The sequence below is a fragment of the Vicia villosa genome, linkage group LG3 (assembly GCF_029867415.1).
Source record: "Vicia villosa cultivar HV-30 ecotype Madison, WI linkage group LG3, Vvil1.0, whole genome shotgun sequence".
Taxonomy (NCBI): domain Eukaryota; kingdom Viridiplantae; phylum Streptophyta; class Magnoliopsida; order Fabales; family Fabaceae; genus Vicia; species Vicia villosa.
This window is the reverse complement of record NC_081182.1, coordinates 73,223,538-73,241,658: the sequence shown is the minus strand read 5'-3', so window position 1 is coordinate 73,241,658 and position 18,121 is coordinate 73,223,538. Positions and strand designations below refer to the sequence as shown.

The following is an 18,121-nucleotide window of genomic DNA, read 5'->3' as shown; positions in this document are numbered from 1 at the left end:
GTGGCATCTGTGAGGAACCCTCAACATCATCCCGGGGCCTGCGTGAAGTAGTAGTAGACGGGGAAGGCCCATCAAGTGGGACATGTGTAGAATGCCCGACTATAGCGGCTGTATAAACTGGAACAACAGTTGAGAGCCCATCAACTGGGACAAGTGTAGAATGCCCGGCTGTAGCGGGTGTATCAGGTGGAACAACAACTCCGTCAGTCACCTGAGATATAACACGCGCCCGTTCGCGACGCACAGATGCGTGCTGCGCAGTCCTCCCATGTATATCTCTAACTGGCCCGTGAGTCATAATGTCTGCATAGGTAACTGTACATGAACAATGAAATACAAATAAACAAGAAATTAATAAAAAAAAATCTTTCTGTAGATGGACCTACGGAAGCATGGTAGTTTCATAAACATTGGGTGCTTCGGAAGATGGACCTACGGAAGCATGTTAGTTACAAAAACATTGGGTGCTTCCTTAGATGGACCTACGGAAAGCCCCAACGCCCATCCCTTCCGTAGATGGATCTACGGAAGCAACTGAAACTCAGAAACGCAACAATGGCGACTGGGTACAGTTCCAGCCACTACAAACTCAATTTTTGTGGCTTGATCGTCCTTTTAAAACCTCAAACAACCCCTACATTATCTCTAAACACTATTGCTAAACCTATCAATTCATTTCTACACCTAAATAACACATTCTAATTCAATCTCAAAACTACTCTAAAATAACTAAAAATTCCAAAAACTTATCGATTAGAATATCGCTTTAAACTTGATAGATAGTTGAAGTTGATGTTGACAACGTAGCCGAACTTGATATCGATTTTGAGGTAGGGGAAAGAGAGTTTCGAGTTGAGAGAGTATGAGAGTTGAGAGAGTATGAGAGTTGAGAGAGTTGAGTTTGAAAATGTGAAAAATGAGGGAGAGGAAAAGTCTGGCGCGAGATATAATACCAAAATCTTTCCATAAATGCACATGCGGAGGACTTCCGTAGGTGCACCTATGGAACAAAACAATGTTTAACAAAAAAAAATTCCAAAAATATATCTACGGAAGCACAATGGCAAAATCGATAATTCGGTGGTGCGTAGAAAAGGATGGGGTTGGTTGAGAAATCTATAGAATATGATGAGGTACTATTTTTAAGCTGTGATAATATAATAATATAATAATATACTCTATATGTTAGGGATGTAAAATATACATTAAATAATTTAAATAAATAAAAACAACTGTAAAAAAAGAAGAGTAAAATATATCGTATAAAGTTAATAAAAAATAAAATAAGAAAAAAAGTGAAAAATACAGACGCAGTCAGCTTTGTTTAACTAGCCAACAACCTACCCTACCGGCCACCGGAAAGTGTAAAAGACGAAACATACCCACCGTCCACGTCATCACCGACCGACGACCAAGTATTCACACTTCCAAAACCCAACGACGTCGAATACAAAAAATCCCTCTTTTTCACCCCAAAACCATCCAGCTCCGGCAACTCCACCTCCCTCTCTAAATACCCAACCACCTGCCTCATCGTCGGCCTCCTCTCCGGCACCTCATCAGAACACATCAAACCCACCTTCACCACCAACAAAACCTCCCCCTCATCATAAACCCCACCCATCTTCCCATCCACAACCTCCCCCACCACCCCCAACCTCCACCTATCCCAAACCCAATCCACCAAAACCAACTCCTCCGGCAACGCTTTCGCCTCAATCGGCCTTCTCCCACACACCACCTCCAACAACACCGCCCCAAACGCAAACACATCAGAACTCCTCGTCGGCTTCCCTGTCCTCGTTAACTCCGGCGCCATATACCCCAACGTCCCAACCACTCTCGTCGTATTCGGATTCTCACCGCGATCATAAAGCTTCGCCAACCCAAAATCACCCAACCTCGCATTCATCTCACTATCCAAAAGCACATTCCCAGCTTTCACATCTCTATGAATCACCGTCTGTTCACATTCCTCATGCAGATAAACCAACCCCAAAGCCACACCCTTTACGATCCTAAACCTCTCTTCCCATTTCAACACTTCTCTCGGTTGTTCAAATATGTACTTATCCAAACTCCCGTTTTTCATGAAATCATAAACCAAAATCAAATCATTTCCCTTCCGACACCAACCTAGTAACTCTACTAGGTTCCTATGTCGGAGTTTACCTATGGTTTCGATCTCTGAGATAAACTCTTGTAACCCTTGTTTTGATTCATGGGAGATTTGTTTGACAGCGATTTCTGTTTTGGAATTTGGTGACACTAACACCCCTTTGTAAACTCGACCGAAACCTCCGAGCCCGATAAGGTTCTTGTCCTTGAACCCTCCTGTTGCTTGGTTCAGTTCCTTGTAAGGGAATCTATGTGGACCCACTTCGAGTTCCCATGATTCTATAACATCATCGTTTTTCATCTTGAAGTATAAAGATAAACCAATTGTTATAACTATTAGAGTCACAAATGAGATAGATAGACCCAAGATTGTGGCTTTTCGAGTTTGAGTAGATTGATTCGAATGTGAAGAGAGTGAAGGAAGATTGTTCAATGATAGTGTTTTGGATTCTCCATTGATTTTGAAGCTCCAACCTAATATATAGTGTGAGCTAGAGAGTAACCCTGTTGAAGAAGAAAACCCAACATACATAGTTTCTTTGAAGATTGGTGTTTGATCTACTTGGTATGATAAGATTGGTGAAGTGGGTTTTGATGAAAATGGAGAGAGTCTAACTTCAAGATGATTCATTGAGGAATCATAGTCGATCCATGCTTGAATTATACTACCGCTCTTCAAATTGAGGTCTTGAACTTGTTTATTCGTTGACTCATCTGTAAAAAAACATGCTTTGACTGATTTGTTTGATACCATGTTGTTCAGGTTGATACCAACATGGTTGTCATTGATGTCGTTGAATTCGAAATCTTGTACTGTGTCGAATTCAACTGCGAATAGGTGGTTTGAGAAGTTGCCTAGATCTTTTGGGTTGAGAAGGCCTAAGTACTGACTTGGATAGCCATTGGAGGGTTTATTGGTAGGAGAAACGGTGAAAGCGAAGCCATGGCCTCCAAGTTTTGGATATTGAGGGACTATTGCAAAAGCAAAAGAAGTTGAAAAGGAGAAAACTTTGGTTTTGTTTTTGAAGTTAATTGGGGTTGAATAAAAAGCATGGCCTATTACTCTTTCAGTGTCGTTTGTTAAACGAAGTGTGCCCTTGTGTTCAATCACTGCACCTCCGTTTAAGGTTATGTTGGTGGTAGCTTCATTGAATCCTTCAAAGAAAAACTCATCTTGCTGCGAGTAAGATTGTATGGAATTTGAGGCTAGAAGGGTCAATATGCAGAGAAGAAACAGTGGTGTTTTTGCCATGACAGAGTTGAAGATGATGGTTTGAAATTGAAGCATGTTGTTAGTTTAGATGAATAGAATATTGACCCTTTGAGCAACCAGAGAGAGTGCGGTGTGCTTTACAGCTTGTTGCTTGTTTGTTTAATTAACCACGTGGGTTGCATGATGGATGCATCATGCTTGCTTCCACATATTACTTTATTTTTTTTCTCTATTAACAGTTGAATATGGATAGTATTAGTATGTGATGTCAAGCGATTCTTTCTTTATTCTTGTTTTTCAAATATAGTGGAACCTTGATTGGCATGCTTTAAATATGTGTTTCAAGAATGGTTAAGTAATCAGTATGAGTCAAGAGTCAGCATCAACTCTGCATAGAAAGTTGCCACTTGCTTGTCTGCATTTTTCTAAGTGACACAATCAATTCCTGAATCTACTATCTACCCAATACTATCATGTTGCCCAATCTTACTAATATACCCTTCCTTCAAATATTTTTTACACTAACAAAAGGCTATCTAAGTAATTAACAAAATAAATATTGCTCAATGCCATTTGTGTGCTTCTCATTGGTCACTTCTAAAAAATTTTGTACTTCCATTTCACTTTTGAGCACATTTCGTTTCCCTGATACCCACTCCTCTGCAAAACAAGCTTCATCGTTTGTACTATGTCAAACAAGCCAACACTTGTCACTTTATCATTGGCCACATTGCTCATTTGAAAATTATCCCTCTCTTCTTCCTCTTCAATTTCGTTCTCTCTCTCTCTCTCATCTTCTCTTTTCCCTGAAACCCTAGAATCACAAAAAAATACCCCTAAACTCCTCTCTATTCTGATTCAGATCTAGAAACATGGAAGAAGGATATCATTCCTCTCGCAGTCGCCACCATCGTGTATTCAGTCATCGTCTCATCGTGCCACCACCAATGGTTTTTCCGTCGTCATCTCTTCTCGCCACCACCACTGTTTTTGGCGCCGTTATCTCTTCTCGCCACCACCATTGTTTTTGTCCCTGGTTTTTGAAAAACCCTCTCTCTCTACGCTATGCAGGTCTTCTTTAATCAAAGGGTTTTTTCATTCTTCAGCATGTTTTTGTTTGTTGGTTTTACTAGATCCATGTTTCACTGAGTTTAATTTATTATTTCCCCTCTCTCACATTTTATTGCAATTTGTTTTGAAAATATTTAGGGTTTTCAAAAATCTTATGGAAATGAAGTAGGTGCACAATTGAAGAGATATACCATGGATTAGAGATCGAAGAGATAAAGAGTTCACTGTTGAATGGAAGGTTTTGTCTTAGTTCCTCTCTCAGTACAAGCTCACGGGTAGAAAATATGGATGATGGTCTCTTAGCTTTAACTTGATCTGGTTCTTTTTATATTAACTTCACCTTTCTTCTTCTAACATATGGTTTTCTCTCTTTATAAACCTGTTATATTTTATCAACTTTAGCTTTCTATCTCGCAGCAAAACCTCAACCATTCTCAAGGTATTGTCTCTCTGTCTCCCTCTGTTACCCTAACTTTTTTAGTAGACTTTGATTGAATCTATGAAATAAAATCTTTTGTTTATCAATGTTGAAGAAAGATAAAGTTGAAAAACATAAACTTTGTTCATCTGCTACTTTGATGTTTCAGTTTAAGAACCATAAACTTTTTTCAACTTCTATTGTGTTTTCATTTCAAAACCTAAGAGTTCATATGGTTTGTTTTATCTTATTCTAAGTTTTGGAAGTGGAAAAACCTAACCTTTTCATATGGTTTGTTTTATTCAGTTAGTATAAGTGAATATCATTTGAACTAAGTAACTCCCTGTCACATTTTAGTTACATTTGAACTATTGAGAATAATAGTTTCATATATACGGTATGTTCTACAAATTTTTTCGCATTAATTCATATTTCCCCTACATGTTTTTGGTGTGTCATCGTTGTCTGTTTGTGTTTTTGCCGCTTTGGTTTGCAATTCTGGATCTAATAAACGGTACTAATGAAGCTATATATTGTATTAACACTATAATATTCATCACTATAGTCAAAGAATTATTGTTGAGAAAACACTTAAAAAACACTTAACCAAATTAATGACGATTCCAAATGTTAGTTTGTACTTTAGCTGTTGTGAATTTACCATTGATTTGATTTTATTGCAGTTTTAAAAAGCACTTAATCAAATTAACGACGATTCCAAATCCAATCCTGAATTTACCATTGATGCCATTTTTTTGGGCAGGGCACTGAGTGCTTGGAATGGTTAATTTTTCCTAAATATATGTGTTGCATTTGACTTAGATTTATGTATGTGACGATGGACAGGAACTGGAGGTTCTATGGAACTAAAGTGCCCACAAAATCAGAATCTGGTTCGGATATTTTCAGCAAGCGGGAAGTTATACAGAAACTGCGGCAATAATTGAAGAGAAGAGACGATATGATGCTAGAAATGCAAGATCAAATGGCTGAATTGCAAAATTCACTCTATGCCCAGCTGGGGCTTTCTTCTCATTTAAAATCGTAGGTTGAAGCTGCAAACAAGGACCTATTTGATTCTGAGAGATCCAACAGCTAAGGAAAGCAATTGCAGATCACTAAGTTGGATATGTTCCTCATGACAAATCTCCCACAGGCACAACTTGGTTTGTGCATTGTGGTGAACCTGAATACTTTTCATTTACAGTGTCTTCCCTCATGTTTAATCCCTAAAGTATATACATATAATAAATAGTCTCCTAAATATATGAAATTGGTGATGTTAATCTCTTGCATCTTAATAGTATGGAAGACATATTATCATTTTCAAAGTAGTTAAATTAACAGATCCTGGAAGACATATATCAATTTGGATTGATTCTACTTGAACTTATCATTTTCAAAGTGGTTACATCTTCTATGGAAGTTGAGGTGCTGATGTATGAGGTATATACATAAAACATGATATAACATTCTTACTTAGATATTTAATATAATGGTAGTTACATGTTTGAATTTTATCATGTTTTTAGCTTGAGAGAGGTTTATGTGAAGTTGCATCACCGACGCGCTGAGGAGTGCTATTGATCCTTCGCTCCATGGAACTTATGCACATGAATCATTGAAGATTGCAGTTCTGATCATCATCAACTGTCTCAGCAAGGTTTCCGGTGATCGACCTTCTATAGAAGATATTCTCTGGAATCTGCAGTACTCCATGCCAGTTCAAGAAGGAAGGTCCAGCAAAGCCTCAACATGAATATGTATATACTTTCTGCCTATATATTTGTTTGTTGCAGTTTGTAAGATATTTGTTCAGATACATTTTCTTGAGTAAGGCCATAGGGAACTTTTATGGTGAATGTTTAAAATATTTGTTCCCTGCACTTTTGTTTGTTTGCCTCTATTATTGCTCCTTTAGAGAAGAACCGCATAACTCTCTAACAGCTCTTCTATCACCGCTACAAAATTTGAAGATATGATTTTCTTAATCCTTTTGTGTTGCCTCTTTGAAAAATATAGATAACTTGAGCATTGTTGATCTTGTGTCTTTACTTCAAATTTAAAATTAACTGTTATCTTAAGTGCTGCTTGGGTAACATCGTTTTCCCATTTCAGCTGAAAACTGCTGGAGAAGCAGTGCAATGAACAATTGGTTCAGAGTTATTAGTATTATAAATAAGAAGCGAAACGCACTTACTAGCATGTTATTGGTCAAAGGGTTTCTGACAAGAGGGAGAGAAGAGATAAAATTAGTTACCAAAGCAGCAAAAGAAAGAAAATATTGAGTCTGATAGTGATTGTATTGTAGAAGAAAATATTGAGTTTTATTTCTAAATGTCTGATACTTGCTGCCTGTATTTAATGAGTTTAATGAGTGACAATGTCTTCCGAGTACCTGGTACCTACTGCCTGTGCACTTGCTTGATATGATATAGCATTTATTATTGTTCTCTTAAATTTAATTATTTGTTCTTAGTGATTTCCTTTATTTATTAGAAATTTATTTTGTGGTGCTCATGAATTTTGTTGAGTAAAACTTGGCCTTCTAATCAATGAGTTTCTATCTTTTTTCTTTCTTCAGGTTGATCATTCTGTGGCAGAGAGTTTTGGTGGAGAAAAAAGAGCATCCATTACACCTAGAATTTATCCCAGATGAGAGTTTTTTGTTCTTTTGAAGCTATAACATGTTTTGAAGCCTATTTTATGCTATAATGTTTAGGTAGACAAATTTCAGTGTGCAGGCTTATGAATTAACTGTAGTAAATATACATTGCAGAATCTAATCAAAGAATATATTTTAGAACGCAGAACTTATAAAGAAAAAACAAATTACATTTCTTTGTAGAATTATCTAGCGCGAATGATATTGCAGAATGACTAAAAGAATATAATTTAAATTGCCAAACTTATAAAGAAAAAACAAATTACATTTCATTAGAAAATTATTTAGCTTTTCCTATTATCTGATATGAAATTCCCAATATATATTGAGTGAGATATAATGCGTATATCATATCTATTCTAAGCATCATACCTAACATCATATCTTCTCATTTGATTTAATAAAAATGTCTATTAGAGGTGTCTTTCAATATTTATTTTGACAGTAATCATTATTTCTTACTATTACTCTAAAAATTAATTGTTAAAATTTATCAATAAAAGAGAATTTTAGAGGTGTCTTTCAATACTTTGCAATTTTTTATGACTATTATTCTTTTATAATTAAATTATGAGAAAATGGTTTATACACTGACAGTCTAAAATAATTTTACACTGTCAACCAATCACAATTTTGTATCAAAATAAATCACATTTTAATTTAAAAGTTCTTTTAATGACAAATTACTTTGTTAGTTTTCTATTAGATGACAGTGTAAAATAATTTTACACTGTCAATCAGGGTCGTCTCTATTTTTTCTGAGGCCCTGTGTAGATTAGTCTTCTGTGTAGATTAGTCTTCGTTTAATCATGAAAGAACAAATAGGGGCTCTATCAGACCATAGTTTAACCATTATAAATATTTTATGAGGTCATATTTAGCCACATGTTGAGTGTGAAAATTTTGAGGCCTTGTGCGGTAGCCCGTCTTGCACGCCCTCAAAGACGGCCTTGCTGTCAATGCATATAAATTAAACTCTTAAATCATTCATTTTAAATTTACATGTTTCTAAATATATTTTGTACAATATTAAATAAATTTATATGTTATTAGGTTGTATTTTACGGGTCACTATCAACTGAATACATATTTTATTTATTTTTTCAAATGTTAAAATTCTTTTTATTCTCTTTCCGTCTCATGGGTCAATTTTTTTCTTTGTATAATTCTTTAATAATATACCATAATTCTTTAATAATATACCATATCAATTACATTTTTTTCTTAGTAATTAATTTCAAATTTATTTATATTTAAATAATAATATACCATATCAATTACATGATAATGTATTTATTTCACACGTCACTAACAAGACAATATTTAATTTAGTTTATTCAATCATTATTTTAATTTAAGAAATCAAATCTTTATTTTTAAATATTAATTTCTTCTCCATCTCACAATTATATATTTTTTTCTTTGTGTATGATTATTTAATATAATTAAATCTATATGATTACTGTTCATTTTAACCAAAGTAAATTATTTCAAATTTTACATTTATATCTAAAATTTTACATTTGTATTTTATACTATCAATGTGTTATTATATTAAGATTCATTCATGTGTTATCATATTAACATATATTTTGTTGTTATTTTTTTATTTCATGATTATTATTTGAAGATTTTAAATTACTATATTTTTTATAGTTATTTACACAATATCATAATTCAATTACCCGTGCGGGAGCACGGGTCTCTTACTAGTTTGTAAGTAAAGTAACATTCTGGTATAGATATGTTTGACTTTTTGGGAGTAAATTTTATTGAAAGTCAAGGAAAGTGGAAATTTTACGTTCTATATTTGAAGGGATTTGAAGGGAGCAGTGACCTTTTGATTTTTTAAACACTGTTGTGTTGCGTGCTCATTGCTAGATCTAATCCAAAACTTCTGGTTAATCTGAAAGAGACTCTTACCATCTTATTCAAGTACTCTTGAATTTCATTATATAATTAGGATAATACATATAAAATAATAGCATATAGAAAATAAAGAAATCAAGGATGTAATAGGTAGAAAGAGAAAGGCGCCAAATACAAATATAACATTGTACATATAACAAAATTACACAGAAAGACACTCAAAAAAGAAAAATATTATAAAATCATCTCAAACTTGGAATCTTTTCCTTCCACCTAATGATACAATGAGAATGTTACAAGCACGTGCCACCACAACTTCAAGTAGTTGGATCAAAGTTTGAGGCATTTGAATCAAGAACAGGAACATGTCATACCTGCAAAGAAAACAAGATTTTTTTAGACCAGGTTTTTCTAATTTTGATCAAATTGGAGTAAAATTAAGGAAAATACAAACCTCCAACAAAGGCCTCTTGTTTAGAAAGCTCCCCTAGTAATAGCATCTTGATTAGCATCACCAAGAGCAGCCTCACTCAAATACTTGTCTGCCAATTGGACTCTCTTCACATTCTCTTGTTCTTGGACAAGCATGCCACCATATTCCAACAGCTTTTCTAGGGTCATCTTAGGCTGGTCAAATTGTGGTGGTCCTTCCTTTGAGTTCACAAGCCTCTTTCCAATTGCCTCAACACCTATCCCAGAAATCCACTTCCTCACTTCGTCGTCATACACTCTAGCCCTCAATGCACCAAAGAAATCTGCACTAGCAGCACGTGAATGAGATAGTGTTTACAATGATTGTCAATATCAGACACACCGATATATAAAACAGACAGATAGATAAACAGATATATAGATTACCAATGGATTGACCAGGGAAGGTGTCAACAAGCTTGACAATGTCATCATTTTCGATATTGTCATGACGGAATATTCCAGTACAGACTCCAATACGGTCCTCTCTAGTAGGAGCCCAGTAGAATTTCTCCATACGTCCATCACGGATGAGAGGAGCATACAATGTTGAGAAATCGTTACCAGTGACGATGATGGGAACACGAGCATTGTCTTCCTTGTTGTACATACCAGGGAGTTGGACATTTGTGGGGTTATCAGCAATGTTCATGAGTGTGGCATTCACCATCTGGTTGTTGACAGTGTATTGGGTTGTTCCACCCATACGACCTGCTCCTGCATCAAGATCGTTGATGAACAAAGCGCACATCTTTCCCTTCTTGATTATGTCAGCAGCTTCACGGTATCGCTGTCTGATCAGTTTTGCTGGCTCTCCTGCATTTCCACTTTCAAGCTCTCCGGCACTCATCATGATGGGGCTGTATCACAATTTCAACATCAAACAGACACGAGTTAGGTAGCGTAACTATCGCGTTACAAGAAAACATGTTCATAAGTTGCGCATCAAACCGGCTAGTGTAGTAAGAACTCACTTAATTCCCATCTTGGCAAAAACAAGCTCAGCTTGGAAAGATTTTCCCTGTCCTTTGCCTCCCCAGACACCAAGAATTAGAGGAACCTAGAAAAACAAAAACAAAAACATTGAATATGTTTCACAATTCTGCTAAAGTCATAGTATAGTTTATAAGGAAATCATGTGTCTAATTTACATACCTTGATGTTAGGCAAGGTCATGAAATTCTTAGTGACATGAACAACAAGCTTGTCCATAAAAGCAGGAGCAATGTAAAAACCACTCATAGTGTTGTCAAAGTTGTACCTAAAACACATTCATCATCACAAATTTTAGACTAATAAACTATTTTATTTGTTTTCGAATTCACAAAATTGTGTTACAAGTCACTCACTGCTTAAGTCCGGTGCTAACATATTCATAAGAACTCATAACTGCGTAATGAGTTCCAGCATTTTGTGGAGCTTGGAAAACTGAATCAACCAAACCCTTTCCTCTTGTGATGTCTTGTTGGTCATCTGAAATATCATAGGCCAAACCCCTCCACCTGTCTCCGTCTGTCTGCTTTTCAGGGTCGATCTCTTTAGCAGCAAAAACTTTGAAACTTCCAGAGGAAACTTTAGTGTTTGGAAGCCTAGAATTAATCTTCTTCAAGCTTGTGCCGAAGAAAGATGAACTGGAAACTGAAGGTCCTGCTACTACTGAGCCATTCAAGCTCATCTGGAACATCACAGCATTTCATATTATTAAGAGTTCAGTTCTCTCAAATTACAATAACCTCCCCCCTTTTTTACTTTATTATCTACTCTAAATCACTCTTTTTATAATGAAAAAATTCAGGTGGAAAAATGTGCCCCAATTTAAGTGAAAAAATCTAGTGGATCATGACAAAATGTGTGTAAAAAAATTTAAGATGCAATTTCTGTCATGATCCAGTAGATCAAGCCCTTCTTACTATCAGAGTCATCTTATGTTTTTGAATGCACTGTGTAGGTTAGCTACAGTTTAACTATGATAAAACTATTAAGGTCTTTTTTAACTACGGTTTAATTGTAACAACTATTTTATGAAAACATATTTAACTATAGTTTAACTGTGATAAATTTTAAACCCCGAGCGATAGCCCATCTTATATGCCTTCAAAGACGTCACTCTATACTATATTCAAAACTGATTGGATAAATAATTTATTTAAAGTACATACCATAAGTGATTATCATACAAGTGTTTATGTATAAACTATTTACATAACAAAGTAAAAAAATCAAACTATTTTTATATAAGATATAAGTAGTTTTCATAAAGTATCTTGTAAAGTTTATAAAAATAAGTTGAAAAAACAGTTACAACAGATATGTCATAAACTTCTATAAGCTATCACAAACAGTCTCAAAAGTATTTATACTACTAAATAAGCTTAACTAAGCCAATTCAAACAGGCCCAAATAAGTTATATCATGCATCAAATTATGTCAAAATAGAAGTGTAGGACAAACTAATCACCCTTCTAATATGGTATTTATAAATTCTGTGCTAATATAAACATGCATATCAACTATTAAGTACCACTATATATCAGCGAAACATCACAAAAATCCAATTGAAAACACAATTAGCCATTACTATACAATTGCAGTAATGTATAATACAAAATAGTAATAGAAGAAAAAGAATTATAATTTATACATACAGTTTTGACAGCTCCAACAGTGGAGACTGAAGCAGCCATGGATAAGTGGTTTGATTGGTGTACCACACAAAAGAGGAAGGTAGTTGAAGTTGAAGCAAATTATTCTATGCAATTTTGTGATCAAATTGAGGCACTTATAATAGCTGATTAATTGATAGGGTGTAACAATAGGATTGGTCACAGAAACCATAATGTCCACACAATGAAGATTACTAAGCTGCCACGTGGCAAGCATAGATTGCTTGGATTTCTCAGTCACTCTTAAGCTTAGACCTTGAGGTTGGAATTGAAGGTTTTTCCAGCTCCACATGTATTAAGGAGAGTTTGTTACCACCACACAAGACTTGGATAGGACTCATCTCATCTCATCTCATCTTATTAAAGAAAAAATCAAGCATTGGTTATTGTCATTTTACACTAAAAGATAAAACATCAGTTTCTTCTTGTTTGGTCAGTGGCCAATAATAATGTTGCAATTTTCAAGTTATCTATTTTGATTTTGATTAAATTGTTTAGAGTGTTTTCAGATGGAGAAAAATTGGAGTTGTATAGTAATTGAAAAGAATTATTGAAATACGAAATTAATTTGGAAATTCAAGATAATTTCATAATTTAAAGGGATTGGACCCCATCAATCTATGTCTCATTGTCTCAATTGCATTTTTGATGTGGCTCTAGGTACTATAATTTTCATCATACTGCAATTACAGGAAGTTTAAAACTTTGCGAGTTTCTTTTGTGCTATGCTTCATAAATACAAGAGCAATTGCTTACCCTTAAATAGTAATAGTTAAATGGTTAGTTAAAGCGGTTAGCACCCGAATTAAGGTTTAAACAAATAGAAGTCAGTGAATAAAAAAAGATTGCTTTTTCCACTTTAAGTGGAGAATCATCCTATAAAAATATGAAAAATACTCTTACTAATTATGAAATATATTTTTGAATTGACCCATTTACAATAAATCTATGCGTAAATGGGTCACATCTTTATTTTGCGTAAATGAGTCACATCTTTATTTTTATTAGAAATTAATTTGAAAATGCATTTATGTATTAATATAATATATACTCAGCCATTCCTAACCGAGACATCCACATTTTTGACTTAATATTGTTTGAAGATGCATATCCATATTCACCCTATATGCACTCTAACCATTCCTACCTGAGACACCTTCATTTTTAACATAATTTAGTCCGGAGACGCATCTCTGTATAAAAATACGGACATACACTTTTGTATTCACTATAAACTTTGACATGTTTTTATAGGAAAACACCTATGTAATAGATCATGTATATCGCCCCCTTGTTTCTTAGCTACATCCTGTATTGCAATGTCGTATGTGGCTCAGTAAATATGACATCTACAATGGTACTCCTAGAAGTGTCTTTCGGGAAGTTTCCATTATCTATACCCTATCGCGTATGCTCCATAATGTTAGAAAGTAGTATGATAATCCTGGATATCTTCAAGAATCGTGTTTGTTCACTTTCCGAACAAAGTATTTCGACCCTATTCTTGTCGGGTTCACGAAATCTTTGCGGGGATAATTCTTGAAGAACAATCTGTTTCTGACAATGGAGAGCAGATCAGTATGTAGAGAGGAAGTATGTAATTTCGTGTACCAAATCGAGACCAAAAGACTCCTTATATAGGAGACCAATAATAGAAACGAACAGACACACCTTTTCGGAAAAACAGTTATGTCTGTTGGAAACGGGTGCAACTATTCAAACGAATTGTTATGTCTGTTGGGAAATTGTGCAACTATTCAAACGAATTGTTATGTCCTTGACCTAGCGGGACCCCAGCCAGGGGCGCTGCCCCTTGGACCCCGGCAGGGCGCTGCCCCACACCCCGCCAGGGGCTCCGCCCCTTGGACCCCGTTTCTATTATTCGTATTCAATTGCACGTTTGGCTCTACGAGCGTGCACTCCCCACTACCCTAACTCGTTTCAAGCTTAACGCATAATTGCATCGCCCTACAATAAATCACATTATTACCAAAATACATTGATGATACTAAAATCACCAACACAGAATACGACGACATGCAAATAACACATTAATATCATGATCTTGCCTAGCCCACTCAACATATATCTACCTCAGCATTTCGTGTCAAATAAGGATATGACACTCTAAAATACCACTGGACATAGTCGTATGCATATGAGGCAGTGTTACACCTCAATTTTATAGATTCTAATCATTCATTTTTCCTTTGACTTTCTTTCTCCGTCAATAAACAAAAAATTGCTTGGAGAATATGAAGAAAAGTATGAACCGACAAAACATAATCTTTAACGAGCATAGACTAAACAAACTAGAATCTTCCTCTTACACTTTCGATTTTCCTTCATGTTCCTACTGTCTCATCATGGAATTTTTCATCAAATATTTTTAACTCAAGAAGTTATGTGTGTAATTTTTTTTAATCCAAGAGGAAATTCATTCAAAGAGAAAAAAGAACAAAGAGGGGGACAAGAACCAAGAACCCTCAAGAAGACATCAATCTAAGCTTGGGAATACCAAGCTTCTTACAAAAAAAAGCATCCCTAATTTCCTCAATAATGTTAGGAAACCAAGAACTTGTAAGAACAAAATTTGGTTCTGCAATATATCTCCGAGTTTTGATGATAATAATGGAGTATTTGTGAAAGAACTATTTTATTTCTAATGTTTGTTTGTGTGCAAGACTATGTCTATCGAAGTTATCAGATCAAACAAATACTATCAAGATGTGCGGTGAAGATCTTATGCGAGTTACTATGTGTGATGTAACACCCCCAAATCTATACTACTAAAATAAGCATACATAAAGCATAATCAGAGTAACTAAGCATGCATCACATGGAGGTATTACACACTTCTTCTAAATAACATGCAATGGTCAACACTTTGCAACATGGATTAAAGAATTATCAGCACATGCAAATACCACAACGGAATAAAAACATCTCATCAACAATAAATGGCCAAACATGAATGATTCCCATAAATCATTCGCCATACATCATCATCTTGGCACTAAGGCCTCTCAACAACATCATCATATAAATATCATGTATCAACTCAAACCTGAATATAAATGAGGCATACATAAATCCTCAAACATAAATCCAACAAACGGATATAAAAGATAACCCCAAACCAAGTGTTACATTGACCAGAGCACATGACCGACTACCTAGTCAAAGACACAAAAAGGAGAAACGCAACTCCAAGAAACTCCTCACAAGGAACACCGCTATCCTCGGTACCTGAGCGATGTCGCATAAGAACATCATTCCAACAGAAGGGTGAGAGTTCAAGTTATAATAAATAAGCATGAAATAGGAAATGCATAACAAACATTACAATCCCAAGAATTCTTCAAATAGCATAAACATGTATCACATCTAACACATCAAGGATCACATGTTATGGCATACGATATAGCTCATTACATAAGTCATGTATAACATACTTATTCATCGCCATCCAAATATACACAAGTATACACAATTCAAGTATACATGATACCCACATCTATACAATTACATGAGTGTTTCCATATAAAATTCATGCATAATAACCATCAACACGTCACAATTATGCACACATCACAACAAATGTACATATTCGCATCACATCATCAAGTTCCACATATATGCATATTCATCAATGTATACACATATTCACATTCTCATCACATATGCTTCAATTACATATATCATCTCATCATCACATCAACAATTCATATCAAGGAATATCTCAACCCACATGTATGCATATCATCATCAATAATCATCCACACAATCATATCACATAAATCACACAATATAAACATTCACACCGATACGTGCGACTCAAGTGTGACTCAATGCGATATGCATGTGGATCCCTCTGTTATCATTTCTGGTCATGCCGATTGTCATTCTCCCTAGACTAGATAACCACCTCAAAGCCCCATACTCGTTAAGCTTTCAAACCCCATACTCGTTAGGTTTGGGACAAGTAAATAACCTTCGCGAGATTACCCAACATTGCCACTTTCAAAAACTCATGCTTGTGTACGCGTGCAACAAATCAAGACTCATGCATTTAAGACGACCCCCTATCTCTTAAACTACACAATCACATCTTCACAACTTTGCACCACATATAACCAACATGACTTCACTATATCAAAACAAAACAACACCATCATCAAAACAGTCCCAACTATATACAAACATGAATCAATACAAGAACATGTCATATAATTTCATCATCTCATTCCACACATATATAATTCCACACAAATGCATACAAATAGCATTTATCATCCCCAAACATCCAACATATATGAAACAAGGTAACATTCATATATCATACCAATTCACACTCACATACATGATTCAATGCAATATATTTAATTACTAAAACATATTCCTAACCATTTATTCACATGAAGTTACATAAGGTATATCATATTACATAATACATCCTATTATACCTCACACATGTTAATTAATCAATTTTATAATACATAATGAACATATAGGAGTAATAGGTATACAAGTCAAGTCTCAAACAAACAATAAAATAATTCCGGGCACAGTTCGCGCCGCCAAGACATGGTCGCACCGCGAAGTACAAGGCAGAAACAAGTCATTCCAGAATTCATTCAGTTCGCGCCGCCACCATTTTTCGCGTTGCGAACACAGGGCAGAAATGAATTTCTGCGCTAAGCCAACACAGTTCCCATTTCTCATTCCATCACTCAATTCACAGTTCAGTTCAATCTTTTGCACACGAATCTCACATACATATCACACATATAACTCATATGTATCATTAGATTCATCAAAACCTCATTAATCATGCAAATCTATGAATTTCACCCAAATCCCCAAAGTTAGGTTTTCACATTCTTTTCATCAAACATGTTATAAATCAAAACCCACCCATGGAATCAAGTAAGGAATCATTATTACATGTCATTTCTACCAGTTCTAAGCATAAACAACACCAAACAACACAAATCTCATGAATTATGAAAATACCCAAATTGAAATCCCATTTTCTAACACATACAACATTACCCAAATCATACTCATTTAAGATAACAAGGATTATCCCCCTTACCTTGGATTTCTAGTCCCTCTTCTTCAAGAATCTACCCCCCTCTTCTCTTCCTCTTCTCTTCTCTCTAGCCTCTTTTCTCTTCTTTCCATCTTTCTATCTCATTTTAGGGTTTTCTAACATGATCCCTTACTACTCTAATCTTGTTATATTGGGCTTAACCCACCCAACTCTCAGTCTAGTTAATTAGACCCAATTAGTTATATCATCCTAATAACTCAATTAATCTAAATAACACAATTACATACATAATCAAATATTCAAATAATTATTATTTCACATAATAACTAAATAAATAAATAAATATTAAAAACACCCAAATAATATAATCACTAATATAATTAATAAAAATACTAATAAAATCGGGTTGTTACAACTCTCCCCCACTTAAAAGATTTTCGTCCTCGAAAATTATCCTCAAGCAACTAACCCCAAGTACAAATCCTTCATTCAACTTTCAAGTACCTTCTCTTCTAATCCCAACTCACTCTACAAACTTCCTCAATCCTAGAAGAAAACCTCTGATTTCGATCTAAAA

The 18,121-nt window shown here is 34.9% G+C and overlaps 2 protein-coding genes and 1 long non-coding RNA gene across 4 annotated transcripts; 1 reads left to right on the top strand and 2 right to left on the bottom strand.

Moving 5' to 3' along the window:
• Positions 1–1,235: 1,235 nt before the first annotated feature.
• LOC131661872 (L-type lectin-domain containing receptor kinase S.4-like) lies at positions 1,236–3,716 on the bottom strand. The gene has a single exon (XM_058931516.1). The coding sequence runs from the start codon at positions 3,404–3,406 to the stop codon at positions 1,346–1,348; it is 2,061 nt and encodes a 686-aa protein (XP_058787499.1). The 5' UTR covers positions 3,407–3,716; the 3' UTR covers positions 1,236–1,345.
• An 89-nt stretch (positions 3,717–3,805) lies between these two features.
• Positions 3,806–7,618, top strand: LOC131656101 (uncharacterized). Of its 2 annotated transcripts, XR_009299989.1 has the most exons (4): positions 3,806–4,841; positions 5,667–6,266; positions 6,353–6,583; positions 7,405–7,618. It is a non-coding gene; the product is annotated as an uncharacterized LOC131656101 (long non-coding RNA). The 2 variants fall into 2 exon arrangements; XR_009299988.1 differs by lacking the exon at positions 3,806–4,841 and having other exon boundaries at positions 5,108–6,266.
• A 1,863-nt stretch (positions 7,619–9,481) lies between these two features.
• On the bottom strand, positions 9,482–12,627 carry LOC131661871 (ribulose bisphosphate carboxylase/oxygenase activase, chloroplastic-like). The gene is made up of 7 exons (XM_058931515.1): positions 12,471–12,627; positions 11,175–11,500; positions 10,981–11,086; positions 10,800–10,885; positions 10,213–10,685; positions 9,809–10,109; positions 9,482–9,728 (listed from the first exon to the last, which is right to left on the bottom strand). Exons 1-6 carry the CDS (start codon positions 12,507–12,509, stop codon positions 9,829–9,831), a joined length of 1,311 nt encoding a protein of 436 aa, XP_058787498.1. The 5' UTR covers positions 12,510–12,627; the 3' UTR covers positions 9,482–9,728; positions 9,809–9,828.
• Positions 12,628–18,121: the final 5,494 nt, after the last annotated feature.